A 27797-nucleotide genomic window follows, 5' to 3' on the forward strand; every position below is an offset into this window, starting at 1 on the left:
TAATGCATATGTTTGTCGTTGGAATTGTATGAATTTAAGTGTTAGAAAATTATCGTGCGCATTTGTCTAAATTTATGAGCTAAAAAATTACTATTTAAAGTGTTGGGAAATCATTTTCATTTTTCAAATTATAGTAATAATTGTCGGCATGTTCATTTAACACAAGTTTAAAAAAAAATATCATCTTTTACAAAAATTCTAATTATGTCTTTATTTAGTCTTATAGCACTTACTTCCCTTTGATAAATTAGGAAAACACAATTACTTCCCTTTATAAAACCATTGCATTTTGTGGAAAAGTACTTACTTTTTAATTACTTTGTTTTGGTGTTGGGAAAAAAAAATAATTACATAATTAGTGGGGATTTATCAAGTGCAAATGTTGTAGGTATTTTACGGATAAGCTTGGAGTATTATAATTGTTCATCAAATTGAAACAGGCGCGTTCGTTTAAGTGAGTGCAAAAGACTATGAATAAGTTGGGGTACTATCGTCGTTCATTAAGCTAAAACAGGTGATTCCGCCCCGGGCGTTTATGTTCGCGTTAGTGTTTTCTTTGTGTTTAGGTGGGTTTGCGTTAGTGGTTTCGTTTTGATTTGGTTCGTTTTTGTTCTTTCTTTTTTCGTTTTTGTTTGTGTTTTTTTTGTTTGGGTTTGTATTTGTGTTTTTGGTTGGTTTTGCGTTTGGATTTGGTTTGTTTTCGTTTGCTTTTTCGTTGTTTTTTTTTTTGGTATTGGTGTTTGTGGTTGGGTTTGTTGTTAGGTTTTTGCTTTCGTTTGTATTTGTAATTGTGTTAGCGTTATGTTTGCGTTTTGTTGTTTTGGTTGGTTGTGGTTTGGGTGGGCAATGCCGGGTTTATGATGATTACTAAACACACAGGTAACGGTCTTTAACAGAAAGGTTTTTCACAGAAGCCAGAGCAGGGCCTGGCCGGGACGGCTAGTATATATATATATATATATATATATATATATATATATATATATATATATATATATATATATATTTGGAAAAAAAAGTTACTCTAAAACTTTGTAATGATAAGGTCATGACTATATCATTTAACATTTATATTGATAAACTTTAACATGTATATTGATAAACTGGTAACTCTCAATATTATCTCATAGGGCGGCACTTACCTACAAGACTTATGCGACATTTTTGTTGGGTTACCTCTACTGCTGGTGGGGTTTCTTGAGATCCTGGTCATTGTGTGGATATATGGTAGGTTGATAGGCCGATTGGTGTAAGGCCGATTAGTGTAAGGCCGATTGGTGTAAGGCCGATTGGTGTAAGGCCGATTGGTGTAATGCTGTTTTGTGTAAGGCCATTGGTGTAAGGCCATTGGTGTAAGGCCGATACTGCTGGTGGGGTTCCTTGAGATCCGTGTCATTGTGTGGATATATGGTAGGTTGATAGGCCGATTGGTGTAAGGCCGATTGGTGTAAGGCCGATTGGTGTAAGGCCGATTGGTGTAAGGCCGATTGGTGTAAGGCCGATTGGTGTAATGCTGTTTTGTGTAAGGCCATTGGTGTAAGGCCATTGGTGTAAGGCCATTGGTGTAAGGCCGATACTGCTGGTGGGGTTCCTTGAGATCCTTGTTATTGTGTGGATATATTATGGTAAGTTGATAGGCCGATTGATGTAAGGTCGATGAGTGTACATTATATAGGTTGAGTGTGTATGTATAATGCTGGTAGGGTTCCTATGGGTGTTTGTCATTGTGTGGATATACAGTACGTTGATAGGCCGATTAATGTAAGGCCCATTTATGTAAGGCCGATAGGTGTACAGTTGAGTGTGTGTATTCTGTTCGTAGGGGTCCTAAAGGTCCTCGCCATTGTTGTGATATACGGTGACCTAATTGTCGATTGATATATAGTATATCAGCTGGTATACTTTTCATAGACGGATTGTCTTACTTAATAATTGCTAAATTTTGTATAGTTCGATTGTTACACAAGTTATATATCGATATCTATACATTTTAATGACGATTTGTATCACTGTATAATGATCTAATGATTTAAGATTATATATAATCACATGTCTAAGAGATACACCAACGTCAGATTTTACTGTTGTTCACAATGGTACGTTGTCATACGGCTACAGTATGCAATATAGGGTTAATCGAGTTTTATTTTGGTTTTAAACGGTAGAGATGCACATAAGTCAGATTTTACTCTTGTCAACAATGTTAATCAAGTTTTACTTTTGGTTTTCACCACGACCAGGTGTCAAAAATTTTGCTGAGGATGTGCTGTTGATGGTTGGGGGCATCAAAAGTTCCAAATATCTTTTCTACGGCTATTTCATCTGGAACTGGGTCTTCTTCGCACCGGTGCTGATCCTGGTAGGTCTTGTGATGTTGGCGATATTAGCTAGATTTATGATAATAAAAGTAAACATTCTAATAGTGGTGATATCAGTGAGATTAATGAAGATATAAGCGACTTTTTTTTATTTCGGGTATACTAGTAAAACATGACTTTAGTCATACTAGTGAGACAATGTTTCTGATAAAAGTTTTAAAAAAGTAAAAGTTACCATTTCAAACTTGGGGTTCACGGGGCAGGTGAAGAGGACATTAACTTATTTTTGAAATCTCAGCATGTAAAGTATAGTGCGGTCAACACTAAGTCCACCCGCATTTACATTCACTAACGTGAGTCAGATACCCATCAGAATGTACTCACAAGCGGCCTACACGACAATTTTTTGTTAGCATCTGAGAGCTTTACGTTCGACCACCTTTGTTATTAAAAGTGTCTCACTAGTAGGTGACTGTAATATCAATTGATAATTACATGTCTCACTACTCTAAGACATTAACGGATGGGATTGTGTCATTTTTTTAAATTTTTATAGCCCATAGTGTTTTAATTTCTCATTGTATCTTTTACTCTTTACTCTTGACCATCATTGTATTTAATGTCTCAATGTATCATTTTAACTAGGCCATCATTGTATTGTAATGTCTTATTGTATGATTTATTGATCGGCCATCATTGTATTGTAATGTCTCAATGTATCATTTTATCTAGGCCATCATTGTATTGTAATGTCTTATTGTATGATTTATTAATCGGCCATCATTGTATTGTATTGTCTCAATGTATCATTTAATCTAGGCCATCATTGTATTGTAATGTCTCAATGTATCATTTAATCTTGGCCATCATTGAGTTTGAATGTTCCATTTTCTATTTTTTTTCTAGGCCATCATTGTATTGTAATATGTTATTGTATCATGTGCTCTAGGCGATCATAGTATTCGAATGTCTGATGTATCTTTTGTTCTAGGCGATCATAGTGTTTGAATGTATGATTGTGTCTTATGTTCTAGGGAATCATAGTGTTTGAATGATTGTATCTTATGTTCCAGGCCATCATAGTGTTTGAATGTGTCCAATACGAACCAATCACCGACGAACACTACCCCGACTGGGCTGAGGCCCTGGGGTGGTCGATTGTGGCTGCGGTCATGGTGTGGACGCCCCTGTGGTACGTGGTCAGGTTTCTTCACGAGTGGAGGAAACAAGGATTTAAACACGGAGTTAAGGTAGTTTGATTTTATAAGTGCAGAAATGTTGGATTTAAATATGAAGTTATTGTAGTTATATTTTATAAGTGCAGAAAGGCTAGATTGGTATTTCCATTTTATAAGTGCAGGAATGTTGGATTTAAACAAGGAGTTTCGAGGTTTTTGCATTTTATAGTTGGTAAAAGGTGAGATTTAAAATGGATTCAAGGTATTTCCATTGGTAAGTGTAGGTATGTAGTATTAAATTTTAATAAAGGTGTTAATGTATTTCCATTTTATAAGTGTAGAAATGTGGCATTTGTATTTTTAAGCTGTAGAAGGTATGATTTAACCACTGAGTTAAAATATTTATAAGGGGATGTATGTGGGATTTAAAAACTGAGTTAATGTATTTACATTTTATAAATGGTAGAAGTTGGGATTTATTTTTCCTGAGCAGTCGAAGATGGGATTTTATCTATGAGCTAGGTATTTTCATTTTATACTTTACGAAAGATGGAATTCACTAGTGTTAAATTATGCTGATAAAATTAATTCATTTTATCATTTTTTAAAGCAAATAATAATACATAGCAATAATATATCTAATCTTACATACATTTTGTGATAAATTATACTTATACCTAGGGTTTAAGCTAAATCTTAAAATTATCTTTGATGAAGTTTCTGTAAAACATTTTTTTCTCCATTAAAATTTTTAGCTCTTTAAAAGACTGAACCAACCAGCGCCTAGTTGGGGTCCCAAAGATCCCGAGAACAGAACCCTCGCCAGATACCAACGAAATTACCAGGAGAAACCGAAGGAGAAAGAGGCGGACGTGCAAGAGGCTGATGTTGAGCACGGCAGCAAGGAACATAAAGATTACGGACTACAGAAGGGGCAGTTTAATGCGGGTTTTACTGATGATGAGGCTAACATTGGTGTTGTACACAACGGTCATGTGACCAATGGTGGTGTTGTAGGTGATGAAAGTGGTAATGTTGTTATGACATCAAAGTTATAAAACTGAGTGTATGCTACTGATCAGGGTTAAGATTGAATAAAAAGGTTAGGTTTTTAATATTAACTCCAATACTGTCTTTGCAAGGTAGTACTATTTGTTTTCGATTTCGTATTAGTGTGTTATTTTTTATTGCATTAGAATATCTGAATTGTTCAGTTAATATGGAATATGATAATTCAGAATAAGAACTTTTGAACAAGAATTGTTTTTGCAATCTAAAAGTCATTTTAAAAATGAAATATAAACAGTAAGTATTAAACTGTATAGATTTTCTGTATATTATTTTATTAATAACTTTGAAAAATAAATATAAATATATTTTAAACTTAATTATGAATAAGCAAGTACAAATGCAATAAAAAGGCAGATTTTTAACAGATAACAGACATGTGTAAGCCATTTTAACTTCTGTTAGATCGACACACAAAAAAGAGTAAAGTGGTTTTTTAAAGGCATTTTCGTACACTACATTTTTGTATCGCCCGGGCAGAAGTTAATTTTCATTAATTCTAGTTATAGTGAACATTTTTGATACATGTACTGCCATCTACAAGTTTGATCTTTTTTTTACACTGCCTTTATCATTCAGCAAAAAATAATGGTCGATGTTATACTTGTATTGTGTTGTCACACATTGAACACAAACAAAATTAGTCATGTTTAACTGTTAACTTTTATAAATTAATTTAATTTTATATGGTATTTTATTTTGCACCACAGCTGTTTAAATTTGTAGATACAATTCATTTAATAATAACTACCTGAATCAATATTAAATATAAACGTAGAATTAAAGTTATTTCAACCTAAAAAATGAACGATGAAAAAAACTAACTTGAAAAATTATGTGTTTATTTGACTTTTTGTATTTTCCCTCGGCAGTATGAAATAGCTGTATTACTAGAAATACATCCATTTCAATAAGGATAATTTTAAAATGTTGCCTTTTATTATTGTATGCGACATTATTTGCAACATAAGAAGCCTAAACGTGTTAATAAATTGTTACTTATACATATTATCGAAGCATTAGAAATGCATATACGTATTTACTATTTTAAGAATGCATCCAATGTTTTACTTGTTTCAATAATATTGTATTATTAATATAAATGTATCCATGTATATAGATAGGCCTATACATTTTTATACTTTTAAGTTGAAATCAATATAGGCCTTCAGATAAGCTCAAATATATTATTACTTTACTAATTTCATATGCATTAAAATACACATGTATTTTTTTAAAACACTTTTACATTTTTTTTTAAATGAGTGTTATGAATTCGTAGCAATATTAAGTTCGTTGCTAAGTATACTGTACATGTATATATTTAATTATATGATTTTATTATATCCGTCAAATAGCTAGAAATCAAAATTGTAACAAGACCGGCTATTATGTCACTAAATTCTCTCAATGTAGAAAACATAACGTCAAAAACTGTAGGTTACATATATATATATATTTATAACAAGGACATATTTGTTGAGTGATTTAACACAAGATTGTCAGATTGAACTTAAAGAGTGTAGCTCAACATACTTCAAAGGGAGCGAACTATGTCTTTCCTGTGCTATAGCATGTTTAAAGTAGCGCCTCTTTATTTTGTAAGCCGTTCACATCTCTATGTAAACAAAGTTGAATTGAACACGTGGTTACTGAAGACTGAATAGCAACTAGAAAGCTCAAAAAATATTATTCAGACTTCAAAGCTGCATTTAATATTTGCGCCATTTCTATTCTAAAAAAAAATTCCCAACAACATTAATAATGGTAGGTTAAATACGGTTTAATAATTTAAAACGCTATCTATTTCAATGTCTGAAAAAGTGGATAACCAACTCTACCGTTTATTTCGTTTTCTTGCAGGAGACGGAAAAGCCGACCCTACCTAGAGCCACCCCGTTTTCTAGCAAGTTAACCCCCCCAACACACACACATACACACATACTCTGACACGAACTTAATTTGTCTGACCTTAATTAATCCATGCACTAGTTTGAACTGAGATACTGTTTTGAATTACCATAGAGTTAAAGTATGTAAAGGGGTCTGATTTGTCGAGTCGGTAAAACGCATGGCGGCTAAACCTTTAAGTCACAAGCCCTAAACCCCCAGTTTAGATGGGGACAGTAACTCTGCTAGGAGAGACAACTCCAAATTGAAACAAATAATCTTGACTTGCGGTTTGTTCTAGGTTAGACAAAGAAAAACAGGCTGAAATTAGAATCAATGCCCTACATTGCGCATAAAAATTTCATTGAGTTATCATCCAATGATCTAATAGAAAATAGTCATACTTTTTACATTCACCTATTCTGTTTTAAATAAGTGCTTAATCTCGGATGAGTACCTCATCTATATTTATGACATCTGTATATATTATAATATTGTGCTCTGTTCTACACCAACGTTGTTCTCTTATTTACAATCTCACGTATCTACTCGTATAATTTAGCCCATGTTCTGTATCTTAATTCTTCATTAGATTTCAGGCTAGATCAGGGGTGGGCAAACTTTTGAGACGGAAGAGCCAAAAGTTACAATTTACAAAATTTCCAGTTTGTTAAGAGCCACTAACATTTTTATTTCAATATTTGGTATTTGATTTGGATTATGTAAATAAGTTTAATTTCTTTATTTAAAATAAATAGCTTTAAATATGAAATAATATTTATTCATATAAAATGATACAGATGTTTCGCACAAAACATATTAGATTATTTTAGCTAGCTCTGATATGATAAACTTAGATATCAAATAATAAAACTATAGGACTATCCCAATCCAATTGAGAAGCTGTTAACTTTTTTTTTCTTTACTGACATCACCGGCTCAGGAGGTGTCTCCCATTAGCCACGCAGCCCTCAACACGGCAAACTCCGACTAACTGGCTTGGACGTCGGTTTGATTACCATGTCTCGGTCCCTTCTGTCCTTCGGTTCTCACCAGACTTATCTTCCACCCCAAAGAACCTTGGGTAAACTCGTAACCCACAGTCCAGTACCTGGCTCAACAGTAGAAGGCTAATAGTTAAAAAACTACGTCACTCAGGTCTAATTAATAATTACTCAAGATATGTAAATGCATTCAGAATAAAATAACACGAGCCGACCCGCGGTGTATCATACGCCGCTATTTAGTTGTTTTTTCTACTTTTCAGTAATTCATAATTTGTGAATTCGATAGTACCAATGCTGCCACTGAAAATATTTGCTTTAAAACACTAATTCCCCCCCCCCCCCCCCCCCGTGAAAGCAGCCTCCTCTAAGTTACCTCCTCTAAGTTTAAAATCGTTTCAAACTAAATTATCTGCCCCTAATAGCCGTCACCAAACTCGGCTCTACGATTTGTAAACATTTAGCGTGAACCACAGCTCACCAAACCATTTGAGGGGGGGGGGGGGGGTAGCGATAGAGAGAAAGAGAGGGGACTGCAAGGCGCGCTTGCAGCTTGTTTTCTAACTGATCCCAGAAGAGAATTATATATATAGATTCTCCATTTAACGGTTGTGCCCAAGCGGCTGTCAGCTGTCCGAATACTCTCTACTCCCACCTATTCTCATTGTTCGCTGATTAGTGTTTTTATTATGTTTAAAGTTGTGTTTCTTTACAATATAATATTTGTTATGGGTTTTGAAATTAAAATAATACAAACATTTCTAATATTTGTGCATGGAACTCGAGAGCCGCCACTTGACATCGAATGAGCCGCATGTGGCTAAGGAGCCGCAGGTTGCCAACCCTTGGGCTAGATAAATATAATTTTTTTTTTTGATAATTACTTTTACATTTATTTGACATGCATACTCTACATAACAAAGGGGAAGTGAATACCATTTAGCATAGTTGGACAAATTACTTTAACTATTTTCTTCTATAGATTTCAAATTTAAAAATAGAATAAACAATTAGGCCTACAAAATTAATAAATATATTAATTTCAGTTATGTTGAATATCGAATCTTGTTTTTTTTCTTTATAAAGAGTCATAGTTTAAAAAAAAAGTCTACGCTACAGATGTGTTGCAATAATAAATATTTCTTGATTCATAGTCTCTCCGGTGAGTTTGTTCATATTTTCCTCGCTATTTAAACAAGTGGAGCTAGTGTTATCTTTTGAGTTTACATTTTGTAGACTAAATCTGGTATTTAGTTTGCCGTTGCTCATATCTTTAATTTCCGTATTTTTAAATATTTTATTCGACTTGAATTCTCAAGTCTCTAGATAATTGTTGGGGAAAGTAAGTTGGAAGTCAATTTAAATTTTCTATTAATGTAGTGAAAATGTTTTAAGTAATGCATAGGTTCCCACAATAAAACATAGTGTAATAATTTATTCAAATAACGGTATAATAATTTAATAGATTTATTTTTAATATATAATAAATGATAAAATTACAATTTACAATTTACGGTACGTCGTTTTAAAAATAACACAATATTTGGTAAAAAAATGTTTTTAATTTAAAATATTGTTACTTGAATGCTGATTACGTGGATTAACTTCACAAAAGTTAAGAACAGGAACATTCGCACTAGAATAAAATTTTGCGTGTGATGGTGTGAACTATTCTTGCTGAAATTTGAAGTAGTAACAAAATATTCAGTCGGGATTTTACTTGAGCACTATGGTAGCTACGTTCGTGTCAGAGACTGTCATGCATTAGGGACACGGTGGGATACTACATTCGTTAACCAAATCAGGCGCGTCAGTTGTAACTCTAACGGTGGTATGACCTGTAGCGTCCCGTGCTCTCTAACGAGCACTAAATTTTATACATTTGTTTTAAAGAGCACACTTTATCATGCACACGGCGGAACACTACATGTGATGACTTATCCGAACCAGGGGACGGGCCCGGCACCCATGCGGCAATATAAGCGAAGGCTCATAAGAGTGCCCATTGACGAACTGGCTACAGGACATTAACCCCCCCTCCCCCGGAAATTACCACCCACCTGGACATTTCTCCCAATCCCCCCTCCCCGGAGAAATTACCCCTCTGTCAAATATCCCCCGGGGAATTACCCCCACTCTCAAGTTAGAATCCTAACTCTAACTAGAATGCTATATCTATATATTACTTTAATACTAACCTTAAGAAAAAGACCAAAATCTTAACCCTTATAACCCCTATTCTTATAATCCCAATTCTTATAACCCCAATTCTTATAAGCCCTATTCTTATAAACCCTATTCTTATAAACCCTATCTTATAATCCTTATTCTTATAAACCCTATTCTTATAAACCCTATTCTTATAAACCCTCTTCCTATAAACCCAATTCTTAAAAACCCTATTCTTATAAACCCTATCCTTATAACCCCTACTCTTATAACCCCTATTCTTATAACCCCTATTCTTATAAACCCTATCCTTATAACCCCTGCTCTTATAACCCCTACTCTTATTACCCCCAATCTTATAACCCCTATTCTTATAACACGAATCCTTATAACCCTTATCCTTATAACCCTTATTCTTGTAACCCCTATCCTTATAACCCCTATCCTTATAACCCTATTCTTATAAACCATATTCTTTCGAACTTTAGCGACTATGAATGTTTTGGCTTAAGCTTGGGTTTAAACCTCGCCAGTCAGCACGAATGTAATTCCCCAATCCTGTTGTGTAGACTTTGGTTCACGAAAGATTCATTGTGATTGTTTACTGGACTGGTAATGTCAATGTGACTTGCTGCAAATTTTGTTTTTTTTAACGCTCAATCTCATTGCTCTAGTCTGTATACAAATTAAGGTTAGGATTTGTTTTTTAGGTGGAGAATAAAGCTTTACATCGACGTCTCTCATTGGACGAGCGGCGACCAATGAAATGGTCATTAAAAATGTTTAACATATGCAGTTTGCTTTTGTCATTATACACTTATAGACTTCCTGATTCAGACAAACAAAAATCAAATTACAGTACTTGTGAGCATTGGCAGGATTAAAAAAAACAAACCCTTCCAGGTTTTTATTCAAGCATGAACAAGCAAGTAAACCGGTTAGCAGGCGGATGTTGGTGACGCAGTAGAGCTGGCGTCACAGTCTGCTGTCAAAGACGCAACGACAAATACCTGGCTCAGGACAAACTGGTTGGAGTCGAAAGAGCCGGCGCCATTATTATTTATTTTTTTATTTTTAAAAATGTCAACTTCAACCTTGGCTTGGATTACTTGTAGTCACGTGATCAGATGACCTTCATATGGGTCAAATGATGACGAGACAGTTTCCATCCACGGCGTTTAACCCGTTCGACGAATTGTGTTCAAGTCGGAAAACAATTTAAAAAAAATAAATACTGACGTAGTAATCTTGTAACAATTCATACACTGCGTCTACAATGTTTCTCGTGTTGTATGTAGTTGACAACAACCTCATTCCACGCGTATTTATTTTTCGCATTTAAGTTTTCTAAAAGTTTCATTCGTAGAAACATTTTTATAAACTAAACATGCATTATAACCACCATCGTTTGAAAAATATAAGTTATTAATAGTTGCAGAAAAATATATCAAACTCACTTAATTAAACAGACTACTAAGTAAAACGTTTATATAATGGCTCTAATATATTGTATAAAATAAATTAAAATAAGTTAATCTAGTTATTTAGTACATTATCGTGTATTTTAACAATCAGACTATTTGTATTTTGCGAACTATACCTAAATTTAAGATAGGTTTGTAATGAAACAGTTTGTAAATACAAAACAAAGACAACAAAACCGGCTGTGTAGAAAATATGTTTAGTAAATATTGTTATACAATAAATAACAAGATGTTAATATATTTATTTATTTTTATTTATTGTTTATACTAAAGTCTGTTTAACCAGATGTATGCTTATACAAATGTATTTTTATAATTATGTATATACAGTGATAAAAATTCCCTTCATTTTATATGTAGTTATACCTCTAGTCTTTTCGTTATTTTAATCTTAAATGTATCACTTTTAATTAAAAATTAGAGTGTGTGTATATTACAACTAAATGTTTTTGCTGAGATGCCGGACTGCGTTTGTATGACATCGCCGTGTCCACTTGCGTAGCCAGGAATTGGTCATAGGAGGGGTTCAAAAATGGGGGTCCATGGGAGGTTATATAAACCCCAACCCCACCCCACCCCCCTTGCCTACGCCACTGGCTGTGTTCACATAATTAATGAGTACCTGACTCACGTTAGATAAATGAAATCAAAGCTAGCAGTAAAACTGACCACATTGTCAGTTAATATTTAACTTTTTTTCATTAGCCCTTCGTGAAATGCTGGGCTAAATCTGAACCCCCAACCCACCCACCTAATTCGGAAATTCCCTCGTGTCGTGTGATCTGAAGACCTAAGCTACACTGTATGGATCGAGTTATATATTTTAAAAAATGTAGCGCCATAAATGGGCATTTTCACAGACATTCTACCAGTCCATGATAAACCCTATACCATTGGTCGAACGTAGGACAAATCAAATCTTAAATTCGCAAATTAAAGAGATTAATAACAAAAACAAAAATTACGAAGTTTCCCACGAGGGGTAACTTCCTCAATAATCTGTATATAAGCTGGCCAGTATTCAGTGTCAGGTACCCGGTGCGGCAGAGCTGTTCAACACATTTGCTTGCAATCTTATTGGTAAAATCCTTTTTATATATATATATATATATATATATATATATATATATATATATATATATATATATATATATATATATATATATATATATATATATACATGTATTATATATGCCATTCAAGTTTATTATTATTTATTTTGTGTATTGTGCGCTTTTTTAGTGCATCAACTGTTTTTAATTCTTTGAATCCCAACGTTTAAATTTTTGGATTGGTGTTAATGAATTTATTTCAGGACCAACTTACTGTATTTGTGTGCTTATATAAATAGAGACATATTTAATGTCAACGTATTTTTGCATCACCTAGTTTTGTCTAGAATGTATTTTAATGTGCTAAATGGTATCTTGAAATGCATTCAAAATTCTATTTATTTTTTTATATTTTTTTAAATTTCAGTATCCAACAAACGAGAATGATGCGAATTGTTGTATCATTGGCTGTTATCCTGTGTGTTGTACTTCACAGTACAAATGGCAAGTGCCTTTGATAGTTATGCATTTGATTTTTTTCTAATTAAGTTAAACTGTAAGGTAGATTGTTTTGTTTCATTTGAAAAAATTATAATCATAGAATAATTTTCAAATATATTTATTAGAGTTTGCACCATCTATAAAGTTATTTGTGTAATTTTAAAAAGAACACTAAAATGACTGAATTTTATAACATATTTTAGACACTGTTCACCTACGTATAATTTGATGTAATTTAAATGATGTATACAATTTCAGCTCAATCCTACGTTGTGGAGGTGTATGTGGCAGTTGAAAACAAAATAACAACAACGTAAGTACAATTATTTTCTTAAAATTATATATCACATTGCAAAATATGCCCCGATTTTATAACAATCGTCTTCAGATGCAACCTTGTCGTACCCGTCTATCTTCTAAATATGTTAGTAAGAATCCGTTCTTTACCTTGCGGACTATCATCGTCGTGTATACCGGCCTTATCTTCACTATAATGGAAGAAAATATAATTTTAGATTAAAATTAACCTTCTTTAAGGTACAAAATTGTTAAGTTCGTTGTTTAATTACATCTGTAGGCTTTGTCCAGTCGGTCTTTCGGGTTTCAGCCGCATGTATCTCGTTCTTATATCCATACAAGTTTTAGATTCTGTCGGTCATTTGTTCATGTCCGGTTTTTTGTCTATGTCGGCCTTTTGGATCTCTTTTCAGCTTGCATAATACAAAGTTGTTTCCCCTTACATATACCGTGTATGTTTCATGTAACAAAGACTCGTGCTCATTAATCCTAGAAGCCGGACCGTCTTAACTGTTAGGCGTCGTACGCATTGTGAATAGAGCCTACGAACTTTACGGCCTACGAACTTTACGGCCTACGAACTTTACGGCCTACGAACTTTACGGCCTACGAACTTTACAGCCTACGAACTTTAGGTCCTACGAACTTTACGGCCTACGAACTTTACGGCCTACGAACTTTACGGCCTACGAACTTTACGGCCTACGAACTTTACAGCCTACGAACTTTAGGTCCTACGAACTTTACGGCCTACGAACTTTAGGCCCTACGAACTTTAGGGCCTAAGAACTTTACGGCCTACGAACTTTACGACCTACGAACTTTACGGCCTACGAACTTTACGGCCTACGAACTTTAGGGCCTAAGAACTTTAGGTCCTACGAACTTTAGGGCCTACGAACTTTACGGCCTACGAACTTTAGGCCCTACGAACTTTACGGCCTACGAACTTTAGGGCCTAAGAACTTTAGGTCCTACGAACTTTAGGGCCTACGAACTTTAGGTCCTAAGAACTTTACGGCCTACGAACTTTACGGCCTACGAACTTTAGGGCCTAAGAACTTTAGGTCCTACGAACTTTAGGGCCTACGAACTTTACGGCCTACGAACTTTAGGGCCTAAGAACTTTAGGTCCTACGAACTTTAGGGCCTACGAACTTTACGGCCTACGAACTTTAGGCCCTACGAACTTTACGGCCTACGAACTTTAGGGCCTAAGAACTTTAGGTCCTACGAACTTTAGGACCTACGAACTTTAGGTCCTAAGAACTTTACGGCCTACGAACTTTACGGCCTACGAACTTTAGGGCCTAAGAACTTTAGGTCCTACGAACTTTAGGGCCTACGAACTTTACGGCCTACGAACTTTACGGCCTACGAACTTTACGGCCTACGAACTTTACAGCCTACGAACTTTACGGCCTACGAACTTTACGGCCTACGAACATTACGGCCTACGAACTTTACGGCCTACGAACTTTACGGCCTACGAACTTTACGGCCTACGAACTTTACGGCCTACGAACTTTACGGCCTACGAACTTTACGGCCTACGAATTTTACGGCCTACGAACTTTACGGCCTAAGAACTTTAGGTCCTACGAACTTTAGTGCCTAAGAACTTTAGGTCCTACGAACTTTGGGGCCTAAGAACTTTACGGCCTACGAACTTTACGGCCTACGAACTTTACGGCCTACGAACTTTAGGGCCTACGAACTTTGGGGCCTACGAACTTTGGGGCCTACGAACTTTAGGGCCTACGAACTTTAGGGCCTACGAACTTTGGGCCTACGATATTTGGGGCCTAAGAACTTTAGGGCCTACGAACTTTACGGTCTACGAACTTTAGGGCCTACGAACTTTAGGGCCTACGAACTTTGGGGCATACGAACTTTGGGGCCTAAGAACTTTAGGACCTAAGAACTTTAGGTCCTACGAACTTTAGGGCCTACGAACTTTACGGCCTACGAACTTTAGGTCCTAAGAACTTTACGGCCTACGAACTTTACGGCCTACGAACTTTAGGGCCTAAGAACTTTAGGTCCTACGAACTTTAGGCCTACGAACTTTACGGCCTACGAACTTTACGGCCTACGAACTTTACGGCCTACGAACTTTAGGTCCTTAGAACTTTAGGTCCTACGAACTTTACGGCCTACGAACTTTACGGCCTACGAACTTTACGGCCTACGAACTTTAGGTCCTTAGAACTTTAGGTCCTACGAACTTTACGGCCTACGAACTTTACGGCCTACGAACTTTACGGCCTACGAACTTTAGGGCCTAAGAACTTTAGGTCCTACGAACTTTGGGGCCTAAGAACTTTACGGCCTACGAACTTTACGGCCTACGAACTTTACGGCCTACGAACTTTACGGCCTACGAACTTTACGGCCTACGAACTTTAGGTCCTAAGAACTTCACGGCCTACGAACTTTACGGCCTACGAACTTTAGGGCCTAAGAACTTTAGGTCCTACGAACTTTAGGGCCTACGAACTTTACGGCCTACGAACTTTACGGCCTACGAACTTTACGGCCTACGAACTTTAGGGCCTAAGAACTTTAGGTCCTACGAACTTTACGGCCTACGAACTTTACGGCCTACGAACTTTACGGCCTACGAACTTTACGGCCTACGAACTTCACAGCCTACGAACTTTACGGCCTACGAACTTTAGGGCCTACGAACTTTACGGCCTACGAACTTTACGGCCTACGAACTTTACGGCCTACGAACTTTACGGCCTACGAACTTTACGGCCTACGAACTTTACGGCCTACGAACTTTACGGCCTAAGAACTTTAGGTTCTTCGAACTTTAGGGCCTAAGAACTTTAGGTCCTACGAACTTTGGGGCCTAAGAACTTTACGGCCTACGAACTTTACGGCCTACGAACTTTACGGCCTACGAACTTTAGGGCCTACGAACTTTGGGGCCTACGAACTTTGGGGCCTAAGAACTTTAGGGCCTACGAACTTTAGGGCCTACGAACTTTAGGGCCTACGAACTTTAGGGCCTACGAACTTTGGGGCCTACGATATTTGGGGCCTAAGAACTTTAGGGCCTACGAACTTTACGGTCTACGAACTTTAGGGCCTACGAACTTTAGGGCCTACGAACTTTGGGGCCTACGAACTTTGGGGCCTAAGAACTTTAGGGCCTACGAACTTTACGGCCTACGAACTTTAGGTCCTAAGAACTTTACGGCCTACGAACTTTACGGCCTACGAACTTTAGGGCCTAAGAACTTTAGGTCCTACGAACTTTAGGCCTACGAACTTTACGGCCTACGAACTTTACGGCCTACGAACTTTAGTGCCTAAGAACTTTAGGTCCTACGAACTTTGGGGCCTAAGAACTTTACGGCCTACGAACTTTACGGCCTACGAACTTTACGGCCTACGAACTTTAGGGCCTACGAACTTTGGGGCCTACGAACTTTGGGGCCTACGAACTTTAGGGCCTACGAACTTTAGGGCCTACGAACTTTGGGCCTACGATATTTGGGGCCTAAGAACTTTAGGGCCTACGAACTTTACGGTCTACGAACTTTAGGGCCTACGAACTTTAGGGCCTACGAACTTTGGGGCATACGAACTTTGGGGCCTAAGAACTTTAGGACCTAAGAACTTTAGGTCCTACGAACTTTAGGGCCTACGAACTTTACGGCCTACGAACTTTAGGTCCTAAGAACTTTACGGCCTACGAACTTTACGGCCTACGAACTTTAGGGCCTAAGAACTTTAGGTCCTACGAACTTTAGGCCTACGAACTTTACGGCCTACGAACTTTACGGCCTACGAACTTTACGGCCTACGAACTTTAGGTCCTTAGAACTTTAGGTCCTACGAACTTTACGGCCTACGAACTTTACGGCCTACGAACTTTACGGCCTACGAACTTTAGGTCCTTAGAACTTTAGGTCCTACGAACTTTACGGCCTACGAACTTTACGGCCTACGAACTTTACGGCCTACGAACTTTAGGGCCTAAGAACTTTAGGTCCTACGAACTTTGGGGCCTAAGAACTTTACGGCCTACGAACTTTACGGCCTACGAACTTTACGGCCTACGAACTTTACGGCCTACGAACTTTACGGCCTACGAACTTTAGGTCCTAAGAACTTCACGGCCTACGAACTTTACGGCCTACGAACTTTAGGGCCTAAGAACTTTAGGTCCTACGAACTTTAGGGCCTACGAACTTTACGGCCTACGAACTTTACGGCCTACGAACTTTACGGCCTACGAACTTTAGGGCCTAAGAACTTTAGGTCCTACGAACTTTACGGCCTACGAACTTTACGGCCTACGAACTTTACGGCCTACGAACTTTACGGCCTACGAACTTCACAGCCTACGAACTTTACGGCCTACGAACTTTAGGGCCTACGAACTTTACGGCCTACGAACTTTACGGCCTACGAACTTTACGGCCTACGAACTTTACGGCCTACGAACTTTACGGCCTACGAACTTTACGGCCTACGAACTTTACGGCCTAAGAACTTTAGGTTCTTCGAACTTTAGGGCCTAAGAACTTTAGGTCCTACGAACTTTGGGGCCTAAGAACTTTACGGCCTACGAACTTTACGGCCTACGAACTTTACGGCCTACGAACTTTAGGGCCTACGAACTTTGGGGCCTACGAACTTTGGGGCCTAAGAACTTTAGGGCCTACGAACTTTAGGGCCTACGAACTTTAGGGCCTACGAACTTTAGGGCCTACGAACTTTGGGGCCTACGATATTTGGGGCCTAAGAACTTTAGGGCCTACGAACTTTACGGTCTACGAACTTTAGGGCCTACGAACTTTAGGGCCTACGAACTTTGGGGCCTACGAACTTTGGGGCCTAAGAACTTTAGGGCCTACGAACTTTACGGCCTACGAACTTTAGGTCCTAAGAACTTTACGGCCTACGAACTTTACGGCCTACGAACTTTAGGGCCTAAGAACTTTAGGTCCTACGAACTTTAGGCCTACGAACTTTACGGCCTACGAACTTTACGGCCTACGAACTTTACGGCCTACGAACTTTAGGGCCTAAGAACTTTAGGTCCTACGAACTTTACGGCCTACGAACTTTACGGCCTACGAACTTTACGGCCTACGAACTTTAGGGCCTAAGAACTTTAGGTCCTACGAACTTTGGGGCCTAAGAACTTTACGGCCTACGAACTTTACGGCCTACGAACTTTACGGCCTACGAACTTTACGGCCTACGAACTTTACGGCCTACGAACTTTAGGTCCTAAGAACTTCACGGCCTACGAACTTTACGGCCTACGAACTTTAGGGCCTAAGAACTTTAGGTCCTACGAACTTTAGGGCCTACGAACTTTACGGCCTACGAACTTTACGGCCTACGAACTTTACGGCCTACGAACTTTAGGGCCTAAGAACTTTAGGTCCTACGAACTTTACGGCCTACGAACTTTACGGCCGACGAACTTTACGGCCTACGAACTTTACGGCCTACGAACTTCACAGCCTACGAACTTTACGGCCTACGAACTTTAGGGCCTACGAACTTTACGGCCTACGAACTTTACGGCCTACGAACTTTACGGCCTACGAACTTTACGGCCTACGAACTTTACGGCCTACGAACTTTACGGCCTACGAACTTTACGGCCTAAGAACTTTAGGTCCTACGAACTTTAGGGCCTAAGAACTTTAGGTCCTACGAACTTTGGGGCCTAAGAACTTTACGGCCTACGAACTTTACGGCCTACGAACTTTACGGCCTACGAACTTTAGGGCCTACGAACTTTGGGGCCTACGAACTTTGGGGCCTAAGAACTTTAGGGCCTACGAACTTTAGGGCCTACGAACTTTAGGGCCTACGAACTTTAGGGCCTACGAACTTTGGGGCCTACGATATTTGGGGCCTAAGAACTTTAGGGCCTACGAACTTTACGGTCTACGAACTTTAGGGCCTACGAACTTTAGGGCCTACGAACTTTGGGGCCTACGAACTTTGGGGCCTAAGAACTTTAGGGCCTACGAACTTTAGGGCCTACGAACTTTGGGGCCTACGAAAGTCAGAAAACGAATGAGTGAAAGGCAAAAAGTAAAAAGAAAAAAAACGTTTTTGACTTAATTAAGAATTGTCCGCCTGATTTACATTTACATTACCTGTATTACGGATCACTGCCGCAGGTGTCATCTGGGCCTGGGAACGCGGAAAGTACCGAGTGCCTGCAAAGATCTTAATAAACCGACATTGTTAGGAAGCTTACACACGCACAATTGTGTGCAACGTTTTCTTACATTTACCATTTTTGTTTAACCTTATATTGATCAGCTACATGAACTACGTGCCGACGACATATACTGGCAACAAAAGACAACTGGCTCAAGACAACATTAGCAAAGATGTGCAGTACGCCTTGGCTGAGGTATGGCGTTGTAATATTGTAATATAGTATTTAAAACATACTTACACACACACACACACATATATATATATATATATATATATATATATATATATATATATATATATATATATATATATATATATATATATATATATATATATATATATATATATAAACGTATTATATAGGCCAATATATATTTATTTATATTTTATTTTAAGGTGAACAAGCTTTTGTCTACCTTGAGTCTCTATGGATTAAACGTTGACCTACGTTTACGTAAACTTGACTTTTTGGTAAATGTCCCTTGATAATTAATAGGCTACTTATCTTAGCTCTACAGTCATGGAACGCTATACTGTTTCATCACTTAATTTCTTTTAAACCATTCTACATTCTATTAAATAATTTTATTATACATAACTAATCCGTTAAACATGTTCAGTTTTACTTTTTTCTTAAATTAATATTGGGCACTTCTTTACTGGTTCTAAGTTTTCAGTCTAAATATGTTTCTATGACTCTACAGACGACTGATGTACTCACCACCTACATGACCGGCACCACCAACACCGTCAACAGCGCCTCTGGTAAAATCACCTTCCAGACCTGGCTCCTACAGACTGCCGCCTTCACCACCTACAGCTACGATTTTGCTCTGCTGCTTACTGGGTAAGTACACTACGTTAGTGGGTGTGTTGGTGCGCAGCTTAGAAGTGACGTCTCACACACTGAAAGAGAGGGGTGGGGGGCTGGGAGACGTTACGGAATTTGTGACAAAGTGGGAGCGGACAATTGTGTCAGACTTTGTGATTGGAAGTCGGCGTGTTCGCTTCGTTAAAGCGTGGGCCTCTTCCTAAATATTAGTAAAGGTATCCAATAAATACTAAAGTGACCCACGCTTTTCTTTATAGTTATTTAAATAGTAGTCTATAATTTATTTTCTACTTTCTAGTGCATAAGTACATAAAAGCTTGCTATTAAAACGTTTTTTATGAAACATTTGTAATTACTTAAACTTTGTATGATAGAATAGAATCTCGTAAAAAAAAATGCACACCAAGGAATCGCCAAATAAAATGTGCATAATAGTGCGGAATATTATTAGTACTTTATAAATCACACGCGTTTTTTTTTTAGAATTCTGAAATAGCGTAAATTACTACTTCCGGTCAACTGAAGTTTGATAGAAGGCAGAGAATTAGAACTTTTACTTACATGTGAAATTTCATTTATCTATCTAAAATAGTACTCAAGTTATAGGCTTTTGAAAAATTCAAAGTAGAACATGTTCCACTTGCGGTTATTGGAAATCGCTGAAAATGTGTTACAAATCTACGATTTTTATATAATACTTTTATATGAAATTTCATCAACCTAGCTGTAACGGTACTCAAGTTATCGTGTTTACACACACACAGACACATAGACACACAGACATACGAACAAGATTGCAAAACTATGTTTATTTGCGACTCAGGGAGCTGTAACGTCGAGATTTGCAAAAATCTCGATTTTTTTTTTGCACGATTACAAGACTTTCTCTATACTTCGTTTATATGAGAAAGTAAAAAGAAGCGCATTAGGACTTAAGATTTAAAAAATAGATTATCACTTGCGAAGGTAGAGGGTGGATTGGATTGATACGTCACTTTAAGCAGGGAGAGGGTTGGGTAGGGGGCGGGGGTCGTAAGATTTTGTGACAATCTATATATGTAATTCTCTTCTTGGAGACCCTAGAAAACACCAGGCTGTAAGCGCGCCTATCAGTCCCCTCTATTCCTCTGTACGCATATCGCTACCACCCCCATCCCCACATGGTCTGGTGAGCTGTGGTTCACGCTAAATGTTTACAATCGTAGAGACGGTTTTAGAGGCAGCTATGAGGGGCAGATAATTTAGTTTTAAACGATTTTAAACTAAGGGGAGATAAATAAGGAGGCTGCTTTCACGAGGGGGGGGGAGGAGGGTTTTAGTGTTTTACAGCAAATATTTTCAGTGGCAGTAGTAGTACTGCCGAATTCACAAATTATGAATTACTGAAAAGTAGAAAAAAACAACAACTATATAGCGGCGTATGATACGCCGCGGGTCGGCTTCTATGTGATGTTGTGAAAGAGAGAGGCACTTATTGATCAAAAACTCGTGACGTCATTAAAGAATGGTCCTTAACAAGAACTTATTGGGCATCTTTATCGATGTATCTTTGAATGTAAGGTATAACTTTGTGTATTTTATCTTCTTTTACAAAAACAAAATGTCACTAATCCACTAAAACGCGTGAAACGTCATTAATTAATTAACTATTATTTTTTTAGAGCGAATCTGTATGGCACTGGTGGTTCCACGGAGTCTAGTAAGTCGTGTTTCCTTATGTTAAACACTCATCCCCATTATTCTTCAGTGCATTTTAAAACTCTCATCGCGTAAAGGATAAAAGTTCCCAAGTATATAAACGTACTCATTTAAACAGTTCTCATACTTACACGCATACAAAGATGCTTACACTGACATCCCGTGTACGTCAGCGCACACAAATCGATATGCATTAATTGACCATTCATGAATGTAAATATTGTTGTAATGTTCTGTATTACTCTCCAGGTAACACCAACATTGGCTCCGTGTGTAACGGTGTGTCCGCTGTGTCCATAGCAGAGTTCCAGGGAACATACCGTGACGTTGTTTCTCTTGCCCACGCTATTGGCTTCATGTACGTAATCCAATGTTACAAAAACAACATTATTATAAACATAAAGCTCATAAAAACAAACCAACTACAATGTTTGAGTTACATATTCTAAAGTCTTTTTTCTACCATTTGTAAATAAATGAAGATGTACGTTTAATAGGTTGGGTGCCAACAACGACGACGCCACATCCACCTACATCATGTCGCCCTACAACTACGCGACACAGCCCAACCGTTGGAGCTACTCCAGCATCACAGCAGCATACATGAAGCTTTTCTTTAGCCAGCTCTCGTAAGTGACGGAGATTTAACGCTTCATGGTGCTAAAACCCAAATCTTCACTATACAATCATATAAGTAAACACAAACCCTCCACCATACATTATACACAGCTTACATGAAGTTCTCAATTCAGCCAACATACTACCACATCACTGCCATCCAGGCACAGTAGTACCACAACACTTAAGTCCCCCAAGACTAACGTCCAACCATCACCATGGTTACACAGCACTAACTTTGATCCATTCCATTCACAGCCCCAACTGCCTGCTAACCACCAACAGCCAGTCCACCAGACTGACCGTCTCCTATGGTACCTACACAGGTGATGAGCTTAACCCTGACATCGTCTGCCAGAGGGCATTGGGCACTAAACAGACGTCATTCTGCCGGGTAACACACTATTAATTCACTGTGACTTCTTATTTAACTACATATCATGTTGTAAACTCTTCACTATGATTCTACATGCACGTGAAATAAATACATCACATTTGAAACTGTTATTAGTTTTCACATAGGTGCACACCATTAGTGATCGTCAGTAAGCTTTTGATTGCCATTACAGTGTACACAAACCTTCAGTGAATGCTGACATTTTACTACCTCTACAGATCCTCAATAAACTTTGACATTTTATTACCTCTATAGATCCTCAATAAACTTTGACATTTTACTACCTTTACAGATCCTCAATAATCTTTGACCTTAAACTACCTCTACAGATTCTAAATAAACTTTGACCTTAGTCAATCAGCGAACTCTGACCTCTCATTACCTCCACAGACCATCTATGAACTCTGACCTTTCATTAACCCCCACAGACCCTGAGCCCACTGAATGGTGACGCCGTCTGCTCACAGATCTACTGCCGTGTACCTGGTACCCAGACCTGCACCGCCATCTTTCCCTCTGATGGGACCCCATGTAACAGACAAAAGGTAATTTTCACCTTTACGTTTGTCTACATGTAACAACATCAGCGTAATTGGAGTAGTGGTTTTACCGTAGTCCAACACAAGACTTCATAGAATAGGTGTGTTTGGTTGTTAGTGGAATTGTAATCACATGTTTAGTGCTAAAGTCAGAGATTAACTCCACGGTAAGGCTATTGGTATTTATTTATAAACCAGTATTCAACCTCCACCCCAACCCCCTACTTTAAAAAAAATCGAGAATTCTAATTGTGGAAATATTGGAACCTGTTATAACTCATTAGCTGACCTGTCCATTTTTACAGTTTCTCTCAAACTTTGGGCTCTTTAAACAAAAAGCTAAATTTAGTTGAACGGTTTTGAATAATTGCAAACAGTTTTTAAAGCAATACATTTTGTCTTTCATTTTGTTTAAAACTACAGAACCCCAGTGATAGTACACACAGCCAAATTTCATACACTCTGATATTTTAAAAAACAAAATTGATTATAATATTCTACCTTTGACACTTGATACATTATTTTCATTAATTATATTTTTCTAAATTTTACTTGCCAAACATACTCATTGAGACGTACAGGTGTGTTTTTAAACATGTGTTATTTGAGGGTGATAATTATTAATGATTAATGATGTCTGGGTTAGTTTACTCATTTGTCTAACTAAGGCAATTTATTACAAAGCAATTCGTCACTTTATAATAAACTTTAATGCTCTTTTATTACAGAGATGTAACTCAGGCACATGCCAGCCCGACTCTACTGCAGCTACACAAAACCTTGACCGTAAGTAAAGAAAATTGTCACGTGATCTGAAAACTTAGATAGCGAAGCTTGAAAAAAAAATGTAATATTTTAAGTATCTACTTATTCAAACTCAATCTGTAGCTTCTATATACTGTTTAAAATGACTATTTAACACCTGTATCTTTCTACCTGTACAGCCAACTGTGTGTGGGGTGACCAGACCACTCTGGAACTACCGTCCGTCCCCTACGTTGGAAGCTGCCCAGGGTTCGTTGCCCTCTACAAACCCATCAACTGCTACGTCACATCACTACAACAGCAGTGCTGCGGCACGTGCAAGCAATACTACACTGGACGTGTTGGTGAGTCGTTGTTTGATAGGTTTAGGTTTGGATTTTTAATCATATCATACGTATGTGTTCATCTCAAAGGTTTTATATATATATATACGCACATATATACGTATGACATTTTTTTCTTATAGAAATAACATGCTAATATAAAACATTACAATTATATTGTTTAATAACGCAACCTCTTGATCCAGGATGTGAGTATGGCGACAAATCCCTGAGCTGCACGAAATACACCAAAGCTTCAGTCTGCCCCACCTACGGGAACACCCTCTGCTGTGGCTACTGCTAGTAAGTCTTCTGGTTAATTCCCTTGGCTTTAAACATGTTTCGTCGGGTTTCAGTACGAGCTTTTATGACGGCTTAATGATGCTTGTCTTTGAAATAAGTTATTGAAGTCTAGTGTAATGGGTTAGATCATAGCACTACAGGGTTTATACTGCTCAGTTTGCTCTTCTTCCTCCATGTAGTCAACAAATCGTGCAATATATTTAGTTTATTTGCAGTGATACATGTATGTATGTATATATATAAATAAATAAATCTATCTATATATATATATACTAGCCGTCCCGGCCAGGCCCTGCTCTGGCTTCTGTGAAAAAGCTTTCTGTTAAAGACCATTACCTGTGTGTTTAGTAATCATCATAAACCCGGCATTGCCCACCCAAACCACAACCAACCAAAACAACAAAACGCAAACATAACGCTAACACAATTACAAATACAAACGAAAACAAAAACCTAACAACAAACCCAACCACAACCACAAACACCAATACAAACACAAAGAAAAAACAAACAAAAAAGTAAACGAAAACAAAAACCTAACAACAAACCCAACCACAAACATCAATACCAAAAAAAAAAAAAAAACAACGAAAAAGCAAACGAAAACAAACCAAATCCAAACGCAAAACCAACCAAAAACACAAATACAAATCCAAACAAAAAAACACAAACAAAAACGAAAAAAGAAAGAACAAAAACGAACCAAATCAAAACGCAACCACTAACGCAAACCCACCTAAACACAAAGAAAACACTAACGCGAACATAAACGCCCGGGGCGGAATCACCTGTTTTAGCCTAATGAACGACTATAGTACCCCAACTTATTCATAGTCTTTTGCACTCACTTAAACGAACGCGCCTGTTTCAATTTGATAAACAATTTTAATACTCCAAGCTTATCCATAAAATACCTACAACATTTGCACTTGATCAATCCCCGCTAATTATGTAATTATTTTTTTTCCCAACACCAAAACAAAGTAATTAAAAAGTAAATTATTTTCGACTAATGCAATGGTTTTATAAAGGGAAGTAATTTTGTTTTCCTAATTTATCAAAGGGAAGTAAGTGCTATAGGACTAAATAAAGACATAATTAGAATTTTTGTAAAAGATGATATTTTTTTAAAACTTGTGTTTAATGAACATGCCGACAATTGTTACTGTAATTTGAAAAATGAAAATGATTTCCCAACACTTTCAATAGTAATTTTTTAGCTCATAAATTTAGACAAATGCGCACGATAATTTTCTAACACTTAAATTCATACAATTCCAACGACAAACATATGCATTACATAAAGAACTGAGCTTTATATATTAGATATATATATATATATAAAGCAAAGTGGTTAGGTTGACGCACCCGGCGCCGCAGGTGCGTCAAATTTGGCACGATGGTGCCTTGGGGGAATAGAACACGAGCGCCGGTGACGGTTGACCGAAATGTCCACGGAAAGGGGGTCAAAACTGACCTTGACTGACCGGCGCCTTATATGGGCTATATTACGAAAAAAACTTTTGCCAACGACCCCCCTTGATATTTTGTGAGGTGGTTCAAGATCGCCTTGGGGTCTCAGAAAAAACTCGGCATATCTAGGAAAATTTCGTAAAGGGGTCAAAACTGACCAGTTGTATTTCCCCATATAATCTTTGTATTTTATGGGAAAAACAGAGGGTCATTTCAACAAAGAGTTCAGGTCACTTTTTTGTACATCTAGCTAATTTTTGGCATGCACCTAGGTAAATGGATTGGCCATTTAGTTAAACTATCGGTTTGACTCAAAACCCTCGACGAGGGCTAAAACATGACCGCGAGTGAAAATCTCCTTATTTGAGCTATATAACGAAAAAAATTCTCGCCGATCGAACCCCCTTGATATTTTGTGAGGTGGTAGGAGAACACCTAGGGGTGTCAGAAAAAGCTCGCCATGTCCGGGAGAAATCTGGAAATCGGTAAACACTGACCAGTCGTATTTCCGTATATAATCTTTGTATTTTATGAGAAGAACAGGGTAATTTCAACTTAAATTTTAGGATACTTATCTATTTATCTGGCCATTTTTTTGCATGCACCTCTATAGATGACTAGGCCGTATGGAAAAACTGTTGGTCAGACTCAAAGCACTAGACGAGGTCTAAAAAGTGACCGCTAGTGAAATTCTCATTATATAAGATATATATAAATAAATTGACGAACGATCTCCCTAATATTTTGTGAGGTCGTAGACCGAACCCGGAGGATAACAAAAAAAAAAACATTATTCCTGTCGAAAAAAACCCTTAGGTTCGTTAGATTTCTCTAGATGATGTATTTTCTTCTTAATTAATTGTTTGTAAAAAAAGTAAACAGACACACACACACATATATATATATATATATATATATATATATATATATATATATATATATATATATATTTATTTATTTATTTATTTATTTAAATAGATATATATATATAACCTGACGATTGTAAACGATCCTATCAACTTGTATTTACTCTACCAGTGGCTATATGGGCAAGCGTTCTATTCTTGACGGTATCGGTCAACCACCAATAAACATCACCCTCACCCCACCCGTAAACCCACGGGGAATTATAGGACAGGAGCATAAGGACAGGATCAGTGGACCTCATTAGATGGTCGTTAGTCGACCTAATTAAAATGGTCATTAGTTGACCTGAATTATCTAGCCATTAGTGACTAAATACAAAATGTAGCTCTCTTTTAACCTCAGTATGTAGTGTTGTAGTATAGTAGCGATAGCATAATCTAGTATTGAAATTAAATATGCTGTTATAAAAAGTTACAGGTAAAAATAGCTTCATTGATTTCTCAATTACAATTAATCACAATACTCAGATTTATAAATAGAGTATTTTAAAATTTAATTTATGGATCTGGCTTACTCTGAATTTAACAACAGTGAAATGAAAACGCCTTTTTTAAAAATTATTTTAACATTAAAAAAACCGCTAGAGATAGTTTAAGGTTGGTTTTTTTTCAGCTTTTACCTACATGTAATTTTATAAATATATATTTTGTAATACTTTTAATAAATAACCCTACACATTTATTTAGTGAATGCTGTATTTTGTTACCATGATTATTGGCTCTATTAAAAGCTTTTTTTTTTTAATTCT

General features: G+C 37.2%; 2 protein-coding genes across 6 annotated transcripts in view; both read left to right on the forward strand.

The window, feature by feature from the left end:
• The window catches only part of LOC131942242 (sodium- and chloride-dependent neutral and basic amino acid transporter B(0+)-like), a 298846-nt gene that overhangs the window by 20944 nt on the left and 250105 nt on the right, over positions 1-27797 (forward strand). For 4 of the 5 annotated variants that reach the window (XM_059301988.1, XM_059301989.1, XM_059301991.1 and 1 more), the window contains 4 exons: positions 1131-1227; positions 2241-2359; positions 3392-3568; positions 4252-4598. In XM_059301988.1, coding sequence (XP_059157971.1) covers positions 1131-1227; positions 2241-2359; positions 3392-3568; positions 4252-4554 — 696 coding nt within the window. In that variant the 3' untranslated portion in view covers positions 4555-4598. Of the gene's footprint in view, positions 1-1130; positions 1228-2240; positions 2360-3391; positions 3569-4251; positions 4599-27797 lie in introns of those variants that run through there. The other variant, XM_059301992.1, reaches the window with a different exon arrangement.
• On the forward strand, positions 12928-27712 carry LOC131942236 (metalloprotease mig-17-like). Its single transcript, XM_059301981.1, has 13 exons — positions 12928-12977; positions 19274-19367; positions 19571-19645; positions 19879-20021; positions 21668-21705; positions 21954-22062; positions 22202-22333; positions 22581-22716; positions 23148-23264; positions 23987-24044; positions 24203-24367; positions 24553-24649; positions 27161-27712. Exons 2-13 carry the CDS (start codon positions 19278-19280, stop codon positions 27291-27293), a joined length of 1293 nt encoding a protein of 430 aa, XP_059157964.1. The 5' UTR covers positions 12928-12977; positions 19274-19277; the 3' UTR covers positions 27294-27712.

Source organism: Physella acuta, unplaced genomic scaffold (genome assembly GCF_028476545.2).
Source record: "Physella acuta isolate Inbredline_101_S28 unplaced genomic scaffold, ASM2847654v3 ptg000397l, whole genome shotgun sequence".
Classification (NCBI taxonomy): Eukaryota; Metazoa; Mollusca; class Gastropoda; family Physidae; genus Physella; species Physella acuta.

Bases quoted from the DNA above. Each gene is read 5' to 3' on its own strand.
- LOC131942236 (XM_059301981.1), top strand. From the start codon at position 19,278: ATGAACTACGTGCCGACGACATATACTGGCAACAAAAGACAACTGGCT. The intron at 22,334-22,580 runs GTAAGTGACGGA...TTCCATTCACAG, and splicing joins CTTTTCTTTAGCCAGCTCTC to CCCCAACTGCCTGCTAACCA. The intron at 24,650-27,160 runs GTAAGTCTTCTG...TTACTCTACCAG, and splicing joins CTCTGCTGTGGCTACTGCTA to TGGCTATATGGGCAAGCGTT.